This window comes from Tursiops truncatus, chromosome 13 (assembly GCF_011762595.2).
Source record: "Tursiops truncatus isolate mTurTru1 chromosome 13, mTurTru1.mat.Y, whole genome shotgun sequence".
NCBI lineage: Eukaryota > Metazoa > Chordata > Mammalia > Artiodactyla > Delphinidae > Tursiops > Tursiops truncatus.
This window is the reverse complement of record NC_047046.1, coordinates 16,516,895-16,533,274: the sequence shown is the minus strand read 5'-3', so window position 1 is coordinate 16,533,274 and position 16,380 is coordinate 16,516,895. Positions and strand designations below refer to the sequence as shown.

The 16,380-nt window shown below is 46.5% G+C and overlaps 1 protein-coding gene across 1 annotated transcript; it reads right to left on the bottom strand.

Moving 5' to 3' along the window:
- Positions 1–5: 5 nt before the first annotated feature.
- Positions 6–2,363, bottom strand: DYNLL1 (dynein light chain LC8-type 1). The gene is made up of 3 exons (XM_019950471.3): positions 2,209–2,363; positions 1,858–1,995; positions 6–325 (listed from the first exon to the last, which is right to left on the bottom strand). The coding sequence occupies exons 2-3, from the start codon at positions 1,987–1,989 to the stop codon at positions 188–190; spliced, it is 270 nt and encodes an 89-aa protein (XP_019806030.1). The 5' UTR covers positions 1,990–1,995; positions 2,209–2,363; the 3' UTR covers positions 6–187.
- Positions 2,364–16,380: the final 14,017 nt, after the last annotated feature.

Sequence of the window (16,380 nt, the reverse complement as noted above, 5' to 3'; positions counted from 1 at the left end):
TAAGCTGTTTTGCTAATTGCTTTATAACCACAACAACCTAGTACAGAGAATGCCCTGTACAAAACAACACAATAAAGATCGAGGTGTTCCCTTAGGCAAGGCTGAAGATTTCAGTCTCTGGTGTTTGGAATTTAGGCTGCAGTCCTTGTTTTTGGATGGATCACTGGGTGTGGCACAGTCCATGCTTTTAACCAGATTTGAACAGGAGAATGGCCACTTGGCCCAGGTAGAAGTAGATGAAGTGTTTGGTTTCATGTGTCACATAACTACCGAAGTTCCTCCCCACGATGCAGTGCCAGGTGGGGTTGTATTTCTTGTCAAACTCCTGGGGGAAGGGGAGGAGAAAAAGAACACAGAATTTTAGTGCTAAACCAGAGGTCAGAGTTTGCCTCCTAGATAAGCAGAGCAGAAAGAAGGAACGTCAGCATCTGCAAATTCTTAGAATGAAAGAATGTTCCTCAGCTCCAAATCGCCTACATGGTGCATTAATGCAAACATACTTGCAATCTGAGCTAAGCTGGGAATGGGGGCTGGGGAGGTAAAAGTCAGAAAGGGCAACGTCAGAGACAGAGCGCTTTGTTATCATGGCAATTACACCTTCATAACTTCTAGAATATTCTTATTCATTAACAGCAGGTGACATCAGTTCTAGTTTATCCTCTAGTTTTTAAACAGAACTAAACTATCCTCCTATTGTACGACATGCACCTACAAAAGCCAAGAAAATAGTAAATATTTAGCCCAAAATACCCCCACTATAACTCATTTCAGTATTATTGAAACAAAAGACTTCCAAAAGAACAAAGCCTCAATGAGCTTCTAAACCACTGTGGATCAAAATTTAAACGGACAAGACACTTGGCACTCCACTGTCCCTATAAAAAGAATGCTGGAAGCAGAACCTGACAGCTACCTGGGCAAATTTTATCTTTCTGTCAATAGCCCTTCTTCCCACATCTATCCTAACAGTGCTAATCTACCACCTGGTCCTCAAGGAGAGCAAACTGCAGTAACAACTTTTCCCTATTTTCCCCACCCCCAGAGGCTCTAGGTTTCACTGGGTAGCTCTAGGCAGGGGCCAAAGCTAGTCCTTCTCTATGAAAGTACTACAAGTCTCTGGTGAGTTAGGCAAAATTTGGCTACTATTGTATTGTACACAGCAAGAACGTCTTTTAGACTAAGGGGAATAAAATTCTTACAAACTAGACCAACGCACTGCTGCTGCCTCTGTCAAAAAGGTATTTATTTCTGCTCCATCCGAAGTCTTTCATCTTCTCATTCTCGACTAGAACCCTCCCACGGCTTAGGCTGCCAGCTTCCTTCCCTTCTAGAAAACATAGCTCGAGAAGTTGGCAGGCCTGCCAGCTTTCTACAGACTGCCATTTACCAATCCCCCAACCTAGTACCCAGCCCTCACTACCACCCACTTTCCCTCAACTGCCGACTGACTCCCCACTGAAGGCTGGCAAGATCTCCCTTCGGCCCTGCTGGAAACACCCACGCAGCTACCCCCCTCTCGAGCACCCAGATGGATCCTGGGCGCAGCAATCATGCAGAAGGGGGGGAACCGCTGCTGCCTGATCCTAGAAACCGTTACTAGGTGGCGCTTTCCCCGTGGAGCTGGGTAATTAAAAAAAAAAAAAAAACTTCGAACGCTGAGGGGCCGATCTTCAAGAGAAGCGCAAAATTCATTTGCGTCCTTTTCTGGAAACCTCTACACCCGCGCTACTTAGCGTGCCCCCCAAGTATCTCTGCCATTGCTCGGGGGACGCAGGATCGAGGAGAAGGAACTAAGTTGTGACTCGCCCCAGCTGAGCGCAAACTGCCCGAAACCCCACGCCCGCGCCCTGTCCTCACCTTCTTGATATGGGCCGCAATGTCCTTCTCTATATTATACTTCTCCAATGCCTGAGTAGCACACTCCACCGAGTCCTGTTGCATCTCCTCCGACATATCGGCATTTTTGATCACGGCCTTTCGGTCACACATGGTTACCTGGGGGGGCGAGGCCCGGGCAAAGGGTGAGGAGTTGGGTTACGGGCTGCGCCTGCGAGGCGCCAGCTTCCCGGGCCCGCTCCGCCCGCCCCACGCCACCCCGGGACGACCCCCAACCCCACTTCTCAGGAAGCGCGGGCCGCGCGGACCGAACGGCGGGATAAGTCCGGCAGGGGACGAAGCCAGATAGTGGAACCCCCCCGAGTCTCTCACCAAAGAGCAGGGGCTGGCCGACTGCAACGGTCTCCTGGGGGAGGGGCTGGCGAGGCTCAGACCGGTCGAGACGAACGGTCCCTACTAAAGCCGTGGCGCATCTATGGAGCCCCACGCCACCCGCCGCCGCCTAGTACCTAAGCCCCGCCCTGCTCCCGCCGGCCCCGCCCCCCACCGAACGTCCCTATTGGCTTGACACAGCCCCAGAACTCTCCCATTGGCCCATGGACTCAATGGTTCCCTCAGGATCTTTCTCCTGCATTTTGTTGCAGACCACAATGCACCGCTCTCGGCGTCGGTTGCCCCGGCAATGGGCCGCACGAGATGAGGCCAAACACCCCGAAGGCGGTGCTGGGGTGGGGTCGCGAGGACCGCCCAGCGGCTAGAGAGGTGCGAAGGAAGCTTCCGCCCAGGTCAAGAGAAGTGATTCCAAATTTACGGAGGTTGTCCCAGAGTGTGTTCTAGAATAAGTATTGTCTTTGGAAGTTGGGTATCCCACGTCCCTTCCATCCCAGGTCGGAAGGATTTACCCTTTCTGACTGAGGTAGCCAATCGCTTCACTAGAAGGGTATCTCTTAAGCAGGGCTGGCTTCGTGGGCAAGTGATCCGTGCAGTCGCAGAAGAGGAGCCCCAGGATTTGGTTTAATGCTCTGCTGTCTCATTGTTGAAATTCGTATTTTTTTTTAATACAAGGGACGCCACATTTTCATATTGCATTGGGCCATGCAAATTATGCAGCCGGACCTCCTCTGAAATATGGGAGTGCGGGTGTCAGAGGTCCTCAGAAATGGGAGAGGGTTTCCTTATGAATTAAGAGATTATCCCCAAGAGTGGGGTCTCCCTGCTGGGCAATGCAGACCTCATTTAAGGGGGTGGGGAGCCCTCCGGGTGGATTTGGGAGTGCCGATTCCGGTGGTGTGTGTCCAGGGTGGGGCTTCTTGCTCAGATGAGGCAGTCTTTCCTGTGTAGGAGTTTCTTGGTGGGGATTTACCTCTAGGGCGGAGGTGCCCTAATGAATAGAATGGCATCCCTTAGAGGTATTTCCTCTGGTTTAGGGAGACTAACCACTAAGTGGATAAAAAACCAAGGACTTGGGGTGGGGTTGGGGAGCAGGATCAGATCTGGATTTAAATATTTAAATCCTAGCCCTGTCATTTTACTAGCTGTTTGAACCTCAGTTTTCTAATCTGTAAAGGGATTAAATATAAAAGGAAACCACTTCATAGGCATGCTGGGAGTATTAAATAAACTAGTGCATTTGAAGTTCTCAGCACAACTTGTGGCACATAGTAAGGGTTGGAAGAATCTTACCGATGGCTGTCAATTTATGGAACTGTCCCAAGAGTCATGGCAAGGTTTTGAACAACCAACCCTTAAATACCTAAAATGTGTTTTTGAACTTGCATAAACAAGTTATCAGTTTAATCATGTAACCAGAAGCTTTCTGTTTACATTTCTGCCTGTTTCTACTTGACCACCCACTCTCATTAATCCAGAGCCCCTTAGACAATTTGATCAGAGGCACACAATGCCAAAGAGAAACCAGCTGGGAATAATGAGAAACTCCGGTACAACATATGCATATCAATTAAATCAAATTAAGAGACTTTTCCCAGTTTCAGGTTTCCAGTGGTGGGATTATGGGTTGGAGGAGTTAAAGTAGTTCTACACAGAGTCGCTGTTGGGGAAGAAGTTGTATTGGCAACAGGAGTGAGTCTGGGTTAGTGCTTCTACCTGACTTGCTGACTTGGATGCATGATTCAGAACTATGGAATCTAACGATGATGCTAGAACCTGAATCTCTCTTGGGGGCCTTTACTTTTCATGTATATAGTTGTTGTTTTTTTTTAACATCTTTATTGGGGTATAATTGCTTTACAATGGTGTGTTAGTTTCTGCTTTATAACCAAGTAAATCAGTTATACATATACATATGTTCCCATATCTCTTCCCTCTTGCATCTCCCTCTCTCCCACCCTCCCTATCCCACCCCTCCAGGCGGTCACAAAGCACCGAGCTGATATCCCTGTGCTATGCGGCTTCTTCCCACTAGCTATCTACCTTACATTTGGTAGTGTATATAGTTTTAAACCCTCTGATCTATGGCTTGGCCAGCTTCTCCTTGTTTGAACAGAAGGAGCTGAGAGTCGTTAAAGGGGATGAGGTCATAAGAACAGCAGCTGTGTATTGAGTGGTTGCCTATCACCAAGTGCTTGGCATTTACTCAGTTGCTCCTCACAACAGCTGTGCCTGGGACCCCTTTCCTCCCATCTCCCTCCTGGCATAACTTCTGCTCATTTAGATTTGAGCTCAGATGCCTCCTTCCCTAAAGAATCATCTCTACTTACCCCCTACCACCACACTTCAGTTACTCTCTACTGAAGTAACTTTTTTATTTCCTCCATTGTACTTGCCTCATTTATTCCTTCAGAATAAATTCACATGAATTATCTCATGTATTTATTTGCTCAGTTATTGTCTATTTGTCCCTGCCTGTCTTCATCACTGCTGCATCTTCATCATCGAATTCAGCATCTGCCACATAGCATGCACTGACTTACATATGCATTGAATTAAGAATTCCAGGTCTTATATCCCCAGCTTACAGATTAGGAAATTGACTTTCACAAGGTCAAGCTGTTAATAAAGGAAAAAATTCCAGGTCTGGATGACCCTAAAGTCCATTCTCTTAACTTCAATATTACTTTAATACATTTAGCTGAGGAGACAGTGTGCCTTCTTCTTATTAATAACTTTGAAGAAAAGGAGTTTGGGACGGGATGATGTTAAGGTTTTCTAACAAATAAGAGGATTTTGCTCGATAAATGCCTGTAGGTTTTTCTCCATTTGTAGCACCTGCCTTCCTGAGCATCTTCTGTGTTTGCTGCTCATCTCAACCAGCTCTTGACCCTAATTATTTTCTTTAAAAGTGAAGGAAGAGGGACTTCCCTGGTGGTCCAGTGGGTAAGACTCCACGCTCCCAATGCAGGGGGCCTAGGTTTTATACCTGATCGGGGAACTAGGTCCCGCATGCATGCGGCAACTAAGAAGTCCACATGCCACAACGAAGATCCCACACACAGAAACTAAGACCGGGCACAGCATAAATAAATAAATAAATAATTTTTTTTTTTAAAAAGTGGGACTTCCCTGGTGGCGCAGTGGTTAAGAATCCATCTACCAATGCAGGGGACATGGGTTCGAGCCCTGGTCTGGGAAGATCCCACATGCCATGGAACAACTAAGCCCCTGCGCCACAACTACTGAGCCCGCGAGCCTAGAGCCCATGCTCCGCAACAAAGAGAAGCCACTGCAATGAGAAGCCCACACACCGCAGCGAAGGGTAGCCCCCACTAGTCGCAACTAGAGAAAGCCTGCGCGCAGCAACGAAGACACAACGCAGCCATAAATAAATAAATAAATATTTAAAAAGTGAAGTAAGAGCACTATCAAAAACTCATGCTGGGACTTCCCTAGTGGTCCAGTGGTTAAGACTTCGTGTTCCCAGGCTTCCCCGGTGGCGCAGTGGTTAAGAATCCACCTGCCAATGCAGGGAACACAGGTTCGAGCCCTGGTCCAGGAAGATCCCACATGCCGCAGAGCAACTAAGCCCGTGCGACACAACTACTGAGCCTGCGCTCTAGAGCCTGTGAACCATAAGTACTGAGCCCACGTGCCACAACTACTGAAGCCCACATGCCTAGAGCCCATGCTCTGCGACAAGAGAAGCCACTGCAATGAGAAGCCCGTGCACCACAACAAAGAGCAGCCCTTGCTCGCCGCAACTAAAGAAAGCCCGCGTGCAGCAACGAAGACCTAACACAGCCATAAATTAATTAATTAATTAATTAAAATAATAAAGACTTCGTGTTCCTAGTGCAGGGGCCCTGGGTTCGATCCCTGGTCGGGGAACGAGAGCCCACATGCCGCAACTAAAAGATCCCGTGTGCTGCAACTAAAGATCACGCATGCCCCAACAAAGATCCTGCACGCGGCAACTAAGACCTGACGCAGCCAAATAAATAATAAATATTAAAAAAAAAAAAAGAAACTCATGATTTTCTGGCCTGTGTTTAACCCCAAGAGACATTTTGGGGATATTATTTCTAGGAACCAACGGCCTTTTTCATTCTGTTACCACTTATTTTTGCAGAATCATTTCTCACTTCCTATCTGCTTATCGCACAGTGAGGCAGGTAATAAATATCCGCTAGTTGTAAATGAAATGTCTGTTCAGGATTTGGATGCTTGAAATATATACCCAGAGTCAGTTACAGCCCCATCCTCAAGGAGTTTCTAGTCAACAGTAACCTAATCTTTCCAATATCATGGGTTTGGGGGTTTGAAAGGGCTTTAGAAGTACAGGAGCCCAGCAGGTAACATTAATGAGTGAGGTGAGGTAGGTGGCACAATAGGGAGTGGAGGGGACTGTGGCAAATAGAAAAGCCCTTTTTTAAAAAGAAGTATTTATTTATTTTGGGCTGCGTTGGGTCTTCGTTGCTGCACGCAGCCTTCCTCTAGTTGTGGCGAGCCGGGGCTACTCTTCGTTGCGGTGTGCGGGCTTCTCATTGCGGTGGCTTCTCTGTTGCAGAGCACAGGCTATAGGCGCGGGCGTCAGTAGTTGTGGCAATGTGGGCTCAGTAGTTGTGGCTCACGGGCTCTAGAGTGCAGGCTCAGTAGTTGTGTCGCACAGGCTTAGTTGCTCCATGGCATGTGGGATCTTCCTGGACCAGGGCTTGAACCCGTGTCCCGTGCATTGGCAGGTGGATTCTTAACCACTGCACCACCAGGGAAGTCCCTAGAAAAGCCCTTTAAAAGGTGCCCAGGCAGATGTTGCCATTTGGGATTGTTGACCCAGTGTTGCTAAAATCATCTGATTTTCAAGAGAGACCAGAAATCTGAATTATTTTTATGGGAAATATCATCATTTTAATGTTGGTCACAAATTCATTTCTTAAAACACAGTGCAGTCTAGATATGGCCTATGGGCCTCCAGTTGGCAACCTTTTATTCAGCTGAATACTCTCTTTTTGTAACCAGAAGACAGACTCAAAGAAGTATAATAGAATATATATATATATATATATATATATATATATATATATATATATATGTATGTATTTGGTCTTTGTCCAAAGATCCAGGCACAGAGCTCTTAAACCCTTGAAATTATTTGAGTTATAAGAGAATCTTTTGTTATCATAATGAGTCTCTATCAACTACACTGGAGTTTAGGTAACGAGGTGACTCTTTGCGGGGAGGGAGGCAAGATGCCTTCAGATATACAGATAGTTTCAGATATCTAGATAGCTGGTCATCAGAGGAAACAACCATATGATTAGAGGGTTGAAACTTTCAGCCCCCTATTCCTACCCATGTCCCCTTCCCCTACCTTCCCCATCTCCTGACCTCCTGGGAGGGGAGGGGAAGGGATTGAGTTCAATCCCCAGTGGCCATGCCCATGTAACAAATTCTCCATAACAACTCCAAAACTATAAAGTGCTGTGCAGGTGGTGCACCCTGAGAGGACACTGAAACTCTGCATCCCCCCACCCCCCAATACCTTTTGCCTTATGCATCTCCTCTATTTGGCTGTTCCTGAGTTGCATCCTTTATAATAAATCTGTAATAGTAAGTAGAGTACTTTTCTAAGTTCTGTGAGTCATTCTAGAGAATTATCAAGCCTGAGGAAGTGGTTGTGGGAACCCAAATTTATGGTCAGTTGGGCATGGTGAGGGTAACGTGGGCACCCCATTTGCAGTCTTGTGGGTCTGTGCCTTTAGCCTGTGGGTCTGTGCTGACTCTGGGAGTCAGCGTCAGAACTGAATTGTTGGACACCCAGTGGATGTTGGAGAATGGATGTGGAAAAATAAGTATTTGGTGTTAGAAAAACAAACAAACAAACACAGTATCAGAAGTGATGTCATGGAATTCACTGGTGGTCTAGTGGTTAGGATTCCGAGCTCTCACTGCCGAGGGCATGGGTTCAATCCCTAGTTGGGGAACTAAGATTCTGCAAGCCGTGCGGCTATGGAACCAGATTTCTAAGATCCTGGTCTGTTTGACTCCAAATCTAGTGCTGTTTCCATCACCTCAGACAAGTTGGCTTTACCCTTGGGTGCTGGGGATTTCACACTTTCTGGGCGTGAATGGATCATGGCCTATGCTTGCTACTTGGCACATGGTGTTTGCTGAATAAATGAATGGGTATGGCACCAAAATGCTTGCACTTAGATCTGCATGAGGACAGTATCTGGTGTAGTTTTGATTGGCAGCAGGGAGGGTTCAGCTCATCATAGGCACTAGGGGAATTCCATGGGAAGGTAAGAAAGTGGAGACTCAACAGCATTTTTGGTTGGTCAGAACCATGCCATCAACGTAGAGAGCCCCAAAATAGGTCATTTCCAGGGTCCTCTGGAAATTCAGATGACGCTAAAGTAAACCCACCATGACTCCACCAAGGAGAAACCCCAGAGACATTTCCCAAATCGTCCTCATGGTTTTTGCCATACCTGCACCCTACCTCTACTATTATTTCTTCAATATTTTTCTTCAATTAAACTCCCTATTTTTAATAAGCATTTTTTAAAGGCAAATTTATATTATTACCATAAACAGAAAACTAGTCTCATTTATCATAAATAGAAGGTACCCATAAAATATAAACAAATATTATAATATAAAACGTTTTGCCCTCATATTGCTAAACTGATCTGGGACCCTGCCAGAGATATGTGTCCCACACTTGGGAAACGCTGCCCTAGCGGAGGGCTCTTAAAGGGGGTCCGGTGGATGGATTGCGAAGGTTTTACAAGTCCCCAGGAATTATGCACAAGATGTGTGTTGTGCTCACAGGCATTTTTCCAGGGAGAGGATCTATACCTTTCATCAGAGGCACAGAGGGATTCAGAACCCAAGGAGGATAAAGAACAATTGCTCTAGAATAACCTATACTCTTGGAATGAATGCAAGATTCCCTCACCAGGTCCCACTGAATTGGCCCATCAATTGGGTTCTGTAGCATCACATGTCTGGGCAACTCACTATATTCCACTCCTAGCTGCTAAGTTTTCTTGAGAACCCTTCTGAGCCTGAAAACATGCATTTTCTATTCTTATTACTGGAAATCATCATGAGAGGGAGGCAAAGCTTCTGAAATCATAGGCTTTAGAATGAGACAGACTTGGGAAAAACCTAAGTTGTGTGCCCTCCTACGAGTTAGCCTCTCAGAGGTATAGGTTCCTGATTTTTAAATGGAGATAATACCTTCATTGTAGGGTGGTGGCAAGGTTTATATTAAATAATGCATCTAAAGACCTAGCCAGGGACTTCCCTGGTGGTCCAGTGGTTAAGACTCCATGCTTCCACTGCAGGGGGTACAGGTTCGATCCCTGGTCGGGGAACTAAGATCCTGCATGCCGCGTGGTGCAGCCCAAAAAAAAAAAAAAAAAAGACCTAGCCAAGGTCCAAAAGATGGTAGCTACTGCTGTTATGTACTGAGAACTTACTATGTGCTAAGCATTTGGGACACATTATCTCCTTGACTTCTCACAACTCTATAAGGTGGATGTTAAGAGCTGTTGATCTCTCCATTACATAGATGAGGAAAAATTAGGTGCGGAGAGGTGAGGTCCCTTGCCTAAAGTCACAATGCTAGGAATGACAAGGCTGGAATTTGAACCCTGCTCTGTCTGACTGTACAGACTTACGTGGTCGATGAAACCTCTGAGCTGCCTCACCTCCCCAGACAAAGGGAGATGATGTGTGTCCCCGGAGACTCTCAGCATCCGTGGCTCCTGGTGGGAGCTCCCTAAATATATGTTGGATGGATGGATAGATGAATGGATGGATAGATGGACTGAAGAAAGAATGGATTTTTCAAACTAATTCAGAGTTGTTTTCTCTCAAATTTGACCCCAGATTTGTCCTTGACTGTCTTGATCTTCCCTGAACAAATTCTTTGCACTTTAGCCATCATACTTTCCCAGGGCCCTCAGAAAGCCCTTTGGATTTGTTCACAAGCACACTGAGGGATTTCTTGCAGGGACTGGAGGTCCCAAAACAAGACAGAAAAAGCCACAGCCTGCACCCTGCCACTGGCCCAGGACTGCACTGTTCCCAGCCCTGTCCAGCAATCACTTTCCAAGATTTTCTGGGACCTCAAGCACTTTCTTGGACCATGAGTTCTGTCACCAACCTAGCAGCTCCAGCCCTCCCTTACCTGAAAGGAAGTGTGAGGAATGTGACCTTGCAGTCCCCAGGGTTGATTCAAGAACTCCTGTACAGAAAGGAGAGGCTCAGTGGGAGAGTGTGCAAGGCCTAGGTCTGAATCTAGAAGCTTTCTTCCCATGGAGAAGGGCTGGCACTAGCCTGGGGCTGGCAGGGGAACTGAGTTGTGGAGCCAAGAACTGTACTGCAGTGCAGGGAGAGTGAGGCCAGACAGACTGGGACAACTCAGGGAAGAAAAAGCTTCCCTCTGGCCCATAGCCAAGCTTCGCCTGAATGGACAGATACCTCCAAAGCCTGATTGTTCAGCCCCCTGTCCGGGGTGCAGCAGATAAATTCAGGCACGTCCAGAGAGGCCTAGTGGGCCCCCCTCAGCTCCCAATCAGTAAGCAGAAAACCCAGAGAAGAGGCTAAAAGCACAGACTTTGAAGCCAGGCGGACCTGGGTGTGCAGCCTTACCCTGCCCCTACTAAGGTGTCTGAACTTAGGTAAGTGACTCTACCTCTCTGAGCCTCAGTTTCCTCACCTGTAGAATGGGGATTGTAATAGTCCTTGTTTCTCAAGGACAATTTGGAGATTGAGATGGTGCATATAAAGTAGGTGGTATAGGACTTGGCACATGGCAAAGGTCAATGATGCTGGCTACCAATTATCATTAATGGTACCCTAAACCAGGATTCTTCAACCTCAGAACCAACATTTTGGACCAGAAAGTTTTCTGCTGGGGGACTGTTCTGTGCATTGAACGATGTTTAACAGCATCCCTAGCCTCTACCCACTGGATGCCAATTGCACCGCACACCCAGTTATTAACCAAAAATGTCTCCAGACAGGGAATTCCCTAGCAGTCCAGTGGTTAGGACTCTGTACTTTCACTGCAGAGGGCCCGGGCTCAATCACTGGTCAGGGAACTTAGAGCCCACAGCCAAAGATAAATAAATAAATAAGAGTCTGCAGACAGTGTCAAATGTCCACTGGAGGGTGAAATTGCCCCCTAGTTGAGAACCAGTGCCCTAAATAAATCTAGGATGGGACTTCCCTGGCAGTCCATTGGTTAGGACTCAGCGGTCTCACTGCTGAGGACGCGGGTTCAATCCCTAGTCGAGGGATTAAGATCCTACAAACCAAGCGGTGTGGCCAAAAAAAAAAATAATAATAATCTAGGATGAGTCTGAATGCCACAGATCCCAGACTCACAGCCCTGTGTAAGGACCACAGGGCAGGCAGGCTTACTTACAGACAAAGGGATGGGATGTCCAACAATTACAGAACAAGTTCCCTCCTGCATAGACTAGGAGGCAGGACTGGAGTCTGCTCTAGGAGCCCCCTCTGACTCACTAGGTGACCTTGCTGTCACTCTTTAATTATATGCAAAGTGGCCCCAAGTTAAATCTCAATTATTCTAGGGCCCCAGACAAAGGAACAAGCAGTTGGTATCTGATTCCCGGCATCTCCACTCTTACGCACTGACTGGAAGAAAACCTGACTCTCCAGAACTCAAGAGTTCATTCAGACCTTCATTCATGATTGCTGAGAGAGAACCAGATGTCAGTCACTGTTCTGCGTGCTGGGGATTGTGACATTACAATTTATGATAAGAAATATATATTATAAACATATATATATATATATATATATATATATATATATCTTGTTATATATAAATATAACACGAGCAATGGGATCATCTTTTGTTATAACATTCGGTCTCTTGTCCTCAGTTCCTGAAATCACTTCAGAGCTATAAAGGTGAAATGAGTGTTTTGTTATTCATAACAAGCCCCTTCCCACCACAACTGGGTTTCTGCTGATGAGCTGACTTTTGGAAAGCACCTAAGGTGGGGCTGGTTGTCAGTGGAGCCAACCATGAGATTAAAGGCTTAGAACTTTCAGTCCCACCCCTGGCCCCTGAGGTGGGAAGAGGGGCTGGAGAGTGAGTTCAATTACCAATGACCAATGATTTAATCAACCATGCCTATGTAATAAAGCCTCCATAAAAACCCAAAAGGACGGTGTTCAGAGAGCTTCCAGGTTGGTAAACACATGGAGGTTCAGGAAGGGTGGTGCGCGGCAGAAGACATGGAAGCCCCCCACCCTTTCCCCATACGTTGTGTCTCTACCATCTGGCTATTCCTGAGTTACAGCCTTTCATAATAAACCAGTGATTTAAAGCAATTATACTCCAATAAAGATGTTTAAAACAAACAAGCAAACAAACAAACAGTGATTTAGTAAGTAAAATGTTTCTCTGAGTTCTGTGAGCTGCTCTAGCAAATTAATTGAACTCAAGGAGGGGGTCGTGGGCACCTCTGACTTATAGTCAGTTGGTCAAAAGTACAGGTAACAACCTGGGCTTGGAACTGGCTTCTGAAGTTGGGGGAGGGGGCAGTCTTGTAGGACTGAACCCTTGACAGTGGAATCTGATGTCATCTCCAGGTAGATGGTATCAGAACTGAGTTGAATTGTAGGATACCCAGCTGGTGTCCAGAGAATTGCTTGTTGGTGTGAGGGAAACTCCATTGTGATTGGTGATCAGAACCCTATTAGGGATCCACAAGAGAACAAAACTGGCAAAATCCCTTCTTCATGGGACTTACACTCTAACAAGAGAATAAAGATAATAAGTAAGCAAAAATATGTCTGACCCTGCTAAGTTCGATGGATAAAAATAGACTAAGGGAACCAAAGGGGACAGAGTGAGAGATCTTGTCTTAAATAGAGGTTTCCAGGCAGGTCTCTCTGAGAAGGTGCCATTTGAGCCAAGACTTGATGACCTGGCTATTGGGTGGAGGATAGAGTGTGGGGAAGCCAGTGGGAGCAGAGAGGCCAGGAAGAGGCTACTGCAACAGTCCAGGTGAGAGGTGATGGTGGCTTGGACCAGGACAGTAACAGCAAAGGTAGGATGAGAGGCGGTTGGATTCTGGATATATTCTGGAGGTGGAGCTGACAGATTTGCTGATTAATTGAATGCGGGGTGTGGGGGAAAGAGAGGAGTTAAGTATGACTCCAAGAATTGTGGCCTGAACAATGAGAAGAATGGATTGAGATAGGGAAGGCTGGCCAAAAGAGAAACAAAAAGTTGTTTTGGCTATGTTAGTTTGAGATGCCTATTAGACATTCCAAGTGGAAATGTCAAATATGCAGTTGGATATATGAGTTCTGGGAAGAGGTCCAGGTTAGACCTATAATTTGGGGAGTCATCAGATTACAGATGACACTTAAAGCCATGGGGCTTGATGAGATCACCACCAATGCGAGGAGTACGTGCAGATATAAGAGGTAATGCTTATTCAGCTAGCAGCATTCTCTGAGCTTTCACTGTGCGCCAGGCCCCGAGCTAGGTGCTGGGTACAGAGATGTACCTCCCTCAGCACCTGCCAAGAGAAGCTCCATTACTTATTTAATTTTTTCTTGCCTAAGTGCTTTGGCCAATTAGAGGATAAACACTGAGAGTTCCTGCCCTGTGTCTTAGTCACTTGTTCATTATTTCAAGAGATACTTATTGAGCACCTACTTGGTACAAGGCCCCCATCTAGGCACTAGGGACATGAAAGGGAGAAACTCAGACCTGGCTCCTGTCCTCATGGAGTTTACATTTTGTGTGTAGAGGAAGTGGACACTGAATGAGATGCACATGGTATTTTGTTGTAGGAGCCTGAACAGACTAAGACACTTCCCATTCACTCTCCAGTCCATTCCACCAAAACAGCTTATCAAGGTTACCAGTGACCACCACGCTGCTAAATCCAGTGGCCAGTTCTCAGCATCCTTCATTGATGTACTTGTCACAGTTGCTCTCCTCCTCTCTGAAGCTCATTCTTCGCTTGGCTTCCAGTATCCCCAGGACTCTCCCTCTTCTCCCGGCTCACTGGCTGCTCCTCCTCAGCTTCATCTACTTGCTCCACCTCTTCTCCCTGGCCTCTACAGGACGAAGTGTTCCGGGCCTCAGTCTTTGGACCACTTCTCATAGTTTCCATTTTCAAGGCTTTGAATAACACCTCCATGCTCATGACTCCTGTCTTAGTCTGTTCAGGACGCTGTTACAGAATATTATATAGACTGGGTGGCTTATAAACAATAGACATTTAGTTCTCACAGTTCTGGAGACTGGAAGTCCAAGATCAGAGTGCCAGCATGGGCAGGTTCAGGTGAGGGCCCACTTCCTGGTTCATAGATGGCCACCTTCTCTCTGTGTCCTCACATGGTAGAGGGGGTGAGGGAGCTCTCTGAGGCCTCTTCTATAAGGACCCTAATCCTATTCATGACCTAATTATCTCCCCAAAGCCTCACCTCTTAATACGATCACATTGGTGGTTAGGTTCCAACATATGAATTTTGGGGGACAAACAGTCTATAGGAACCCCAAATTTATAGTCAGCCTGGAAGAAGTGTGGGTAGACTGGTAACCCCATTTTCAGCTGGCATCTGAACTGAGGCTAAGTCTTATGGGACTAAGCCCTTAACCTGTGGGGGTCTGCACTAACTCTGGGTAGTTGTGAATTGTTGGACACAGAGCTGGCGTTGGAAAATTGGAGAACTGGTGTGGAAAAACGACACATTTGGTGTCAGAGGTGGTGTCAAAAAAAGACACTGCAGGTATTCCCCGGGTATCAGCACAGTGCTACAGACTTAGATTTCAAGAAATATAAAAATTATAAGCCACAAATAGGAGAAAAGAAGAAAAAAGATGTGAATAAATAGAAAGTGATACCAAACTTCTGGGTGGGAGGGCCAAATACAGCAAGAATGGAAAAATTTTCCCCATGTAAATTTATAGATATAACACCATTCCAATGAAAAAAACTAGAAGATGCCATATAGAACTTGATAAAAAGATTCTAGAATGTGCTTAGACAACTCAACTGGCAAAAATACTGAGGGAATGAAAGGAGCAGTAGGGGACACCTAGGCCTTTCCAAGGTACAAAGTGGGAGGAAAGCTCTAGGCTGGGGTCACACAGGTCTTGGCATCACTGAACACCAACTTACTAAGTCACGGACATGAAGGCCAAGGAGGGTTTGGTCAGGCTAAAGACTGGGGAGGCAGAGGTGGAGAAATCAATGTTCCAAGGAGAAGAACTAGCCCCTGCAACACTTGGTACAGGCTTTCAGACACAGCAGATCCTGGAGAAGTTGGCAATCTGGGAGTAATGGGAGATGAGGGAGAGACTGGTGGAGGCAAATCACAAAGGCCAAGATAAAGGGGTGCAGATGGGGTTCTCTCTGGGAGGCAGACACTGTCCCCTCCACCTCTGGCACCCTAGCATCTAGCACAGTGCCAACAGTAGGCATTCCATAAATAACTTGCACATCTTTTCATAACTACGTATAGGGACTTGCTCTTTTTCACATCTGCATGGTATTCAGAACTGCAGTTTCCCATGTAGCAAGTCCCCTCTGGGTGGACCTTGAGGGTGCTTCCAATTCCTTAGGGAATTATAGTTATTAATAAACATCCTAGCATTTTGAATACAGCACCCCCTGCGGCCCTTCTTACTCAGGCCCAGGAGGGATCGCTGGATTTCTGCTTGGTTCTCTTCTGCTTTCCCTCTGGCTTCCAAACAAGTACCCTTTCGCTTTGCACAGCTCCCCTAGGAGACTGTGAGACTATATTCCCCTCAGGCTCTCCCCTCCCTCCAGCCTATCTCATCCCCTTTACAATCATCCTAGTCAGGGATATACAATAAACATTTGTATGAGCAGCTGAAATACTTAGGATTTACATGTATAATCTAACCCAGCCAGGCTCTGATTTACATTAGGGCTTCTCACCCTAAATCACTGGCGGCTGTAGAGTGAGAAAGAAAGAACACTCCTCAGCCCCACCTAACTGTGCTGAGCTTCCCCAAAGCGACAGAAGTCGGCCCAGCTTTCTTCGCACATGCTTTTCCTTCTGCCTGGAATGCTTTTCTTCTCTCCTCAGGTACCTGGTTAACACCAGCTGGTA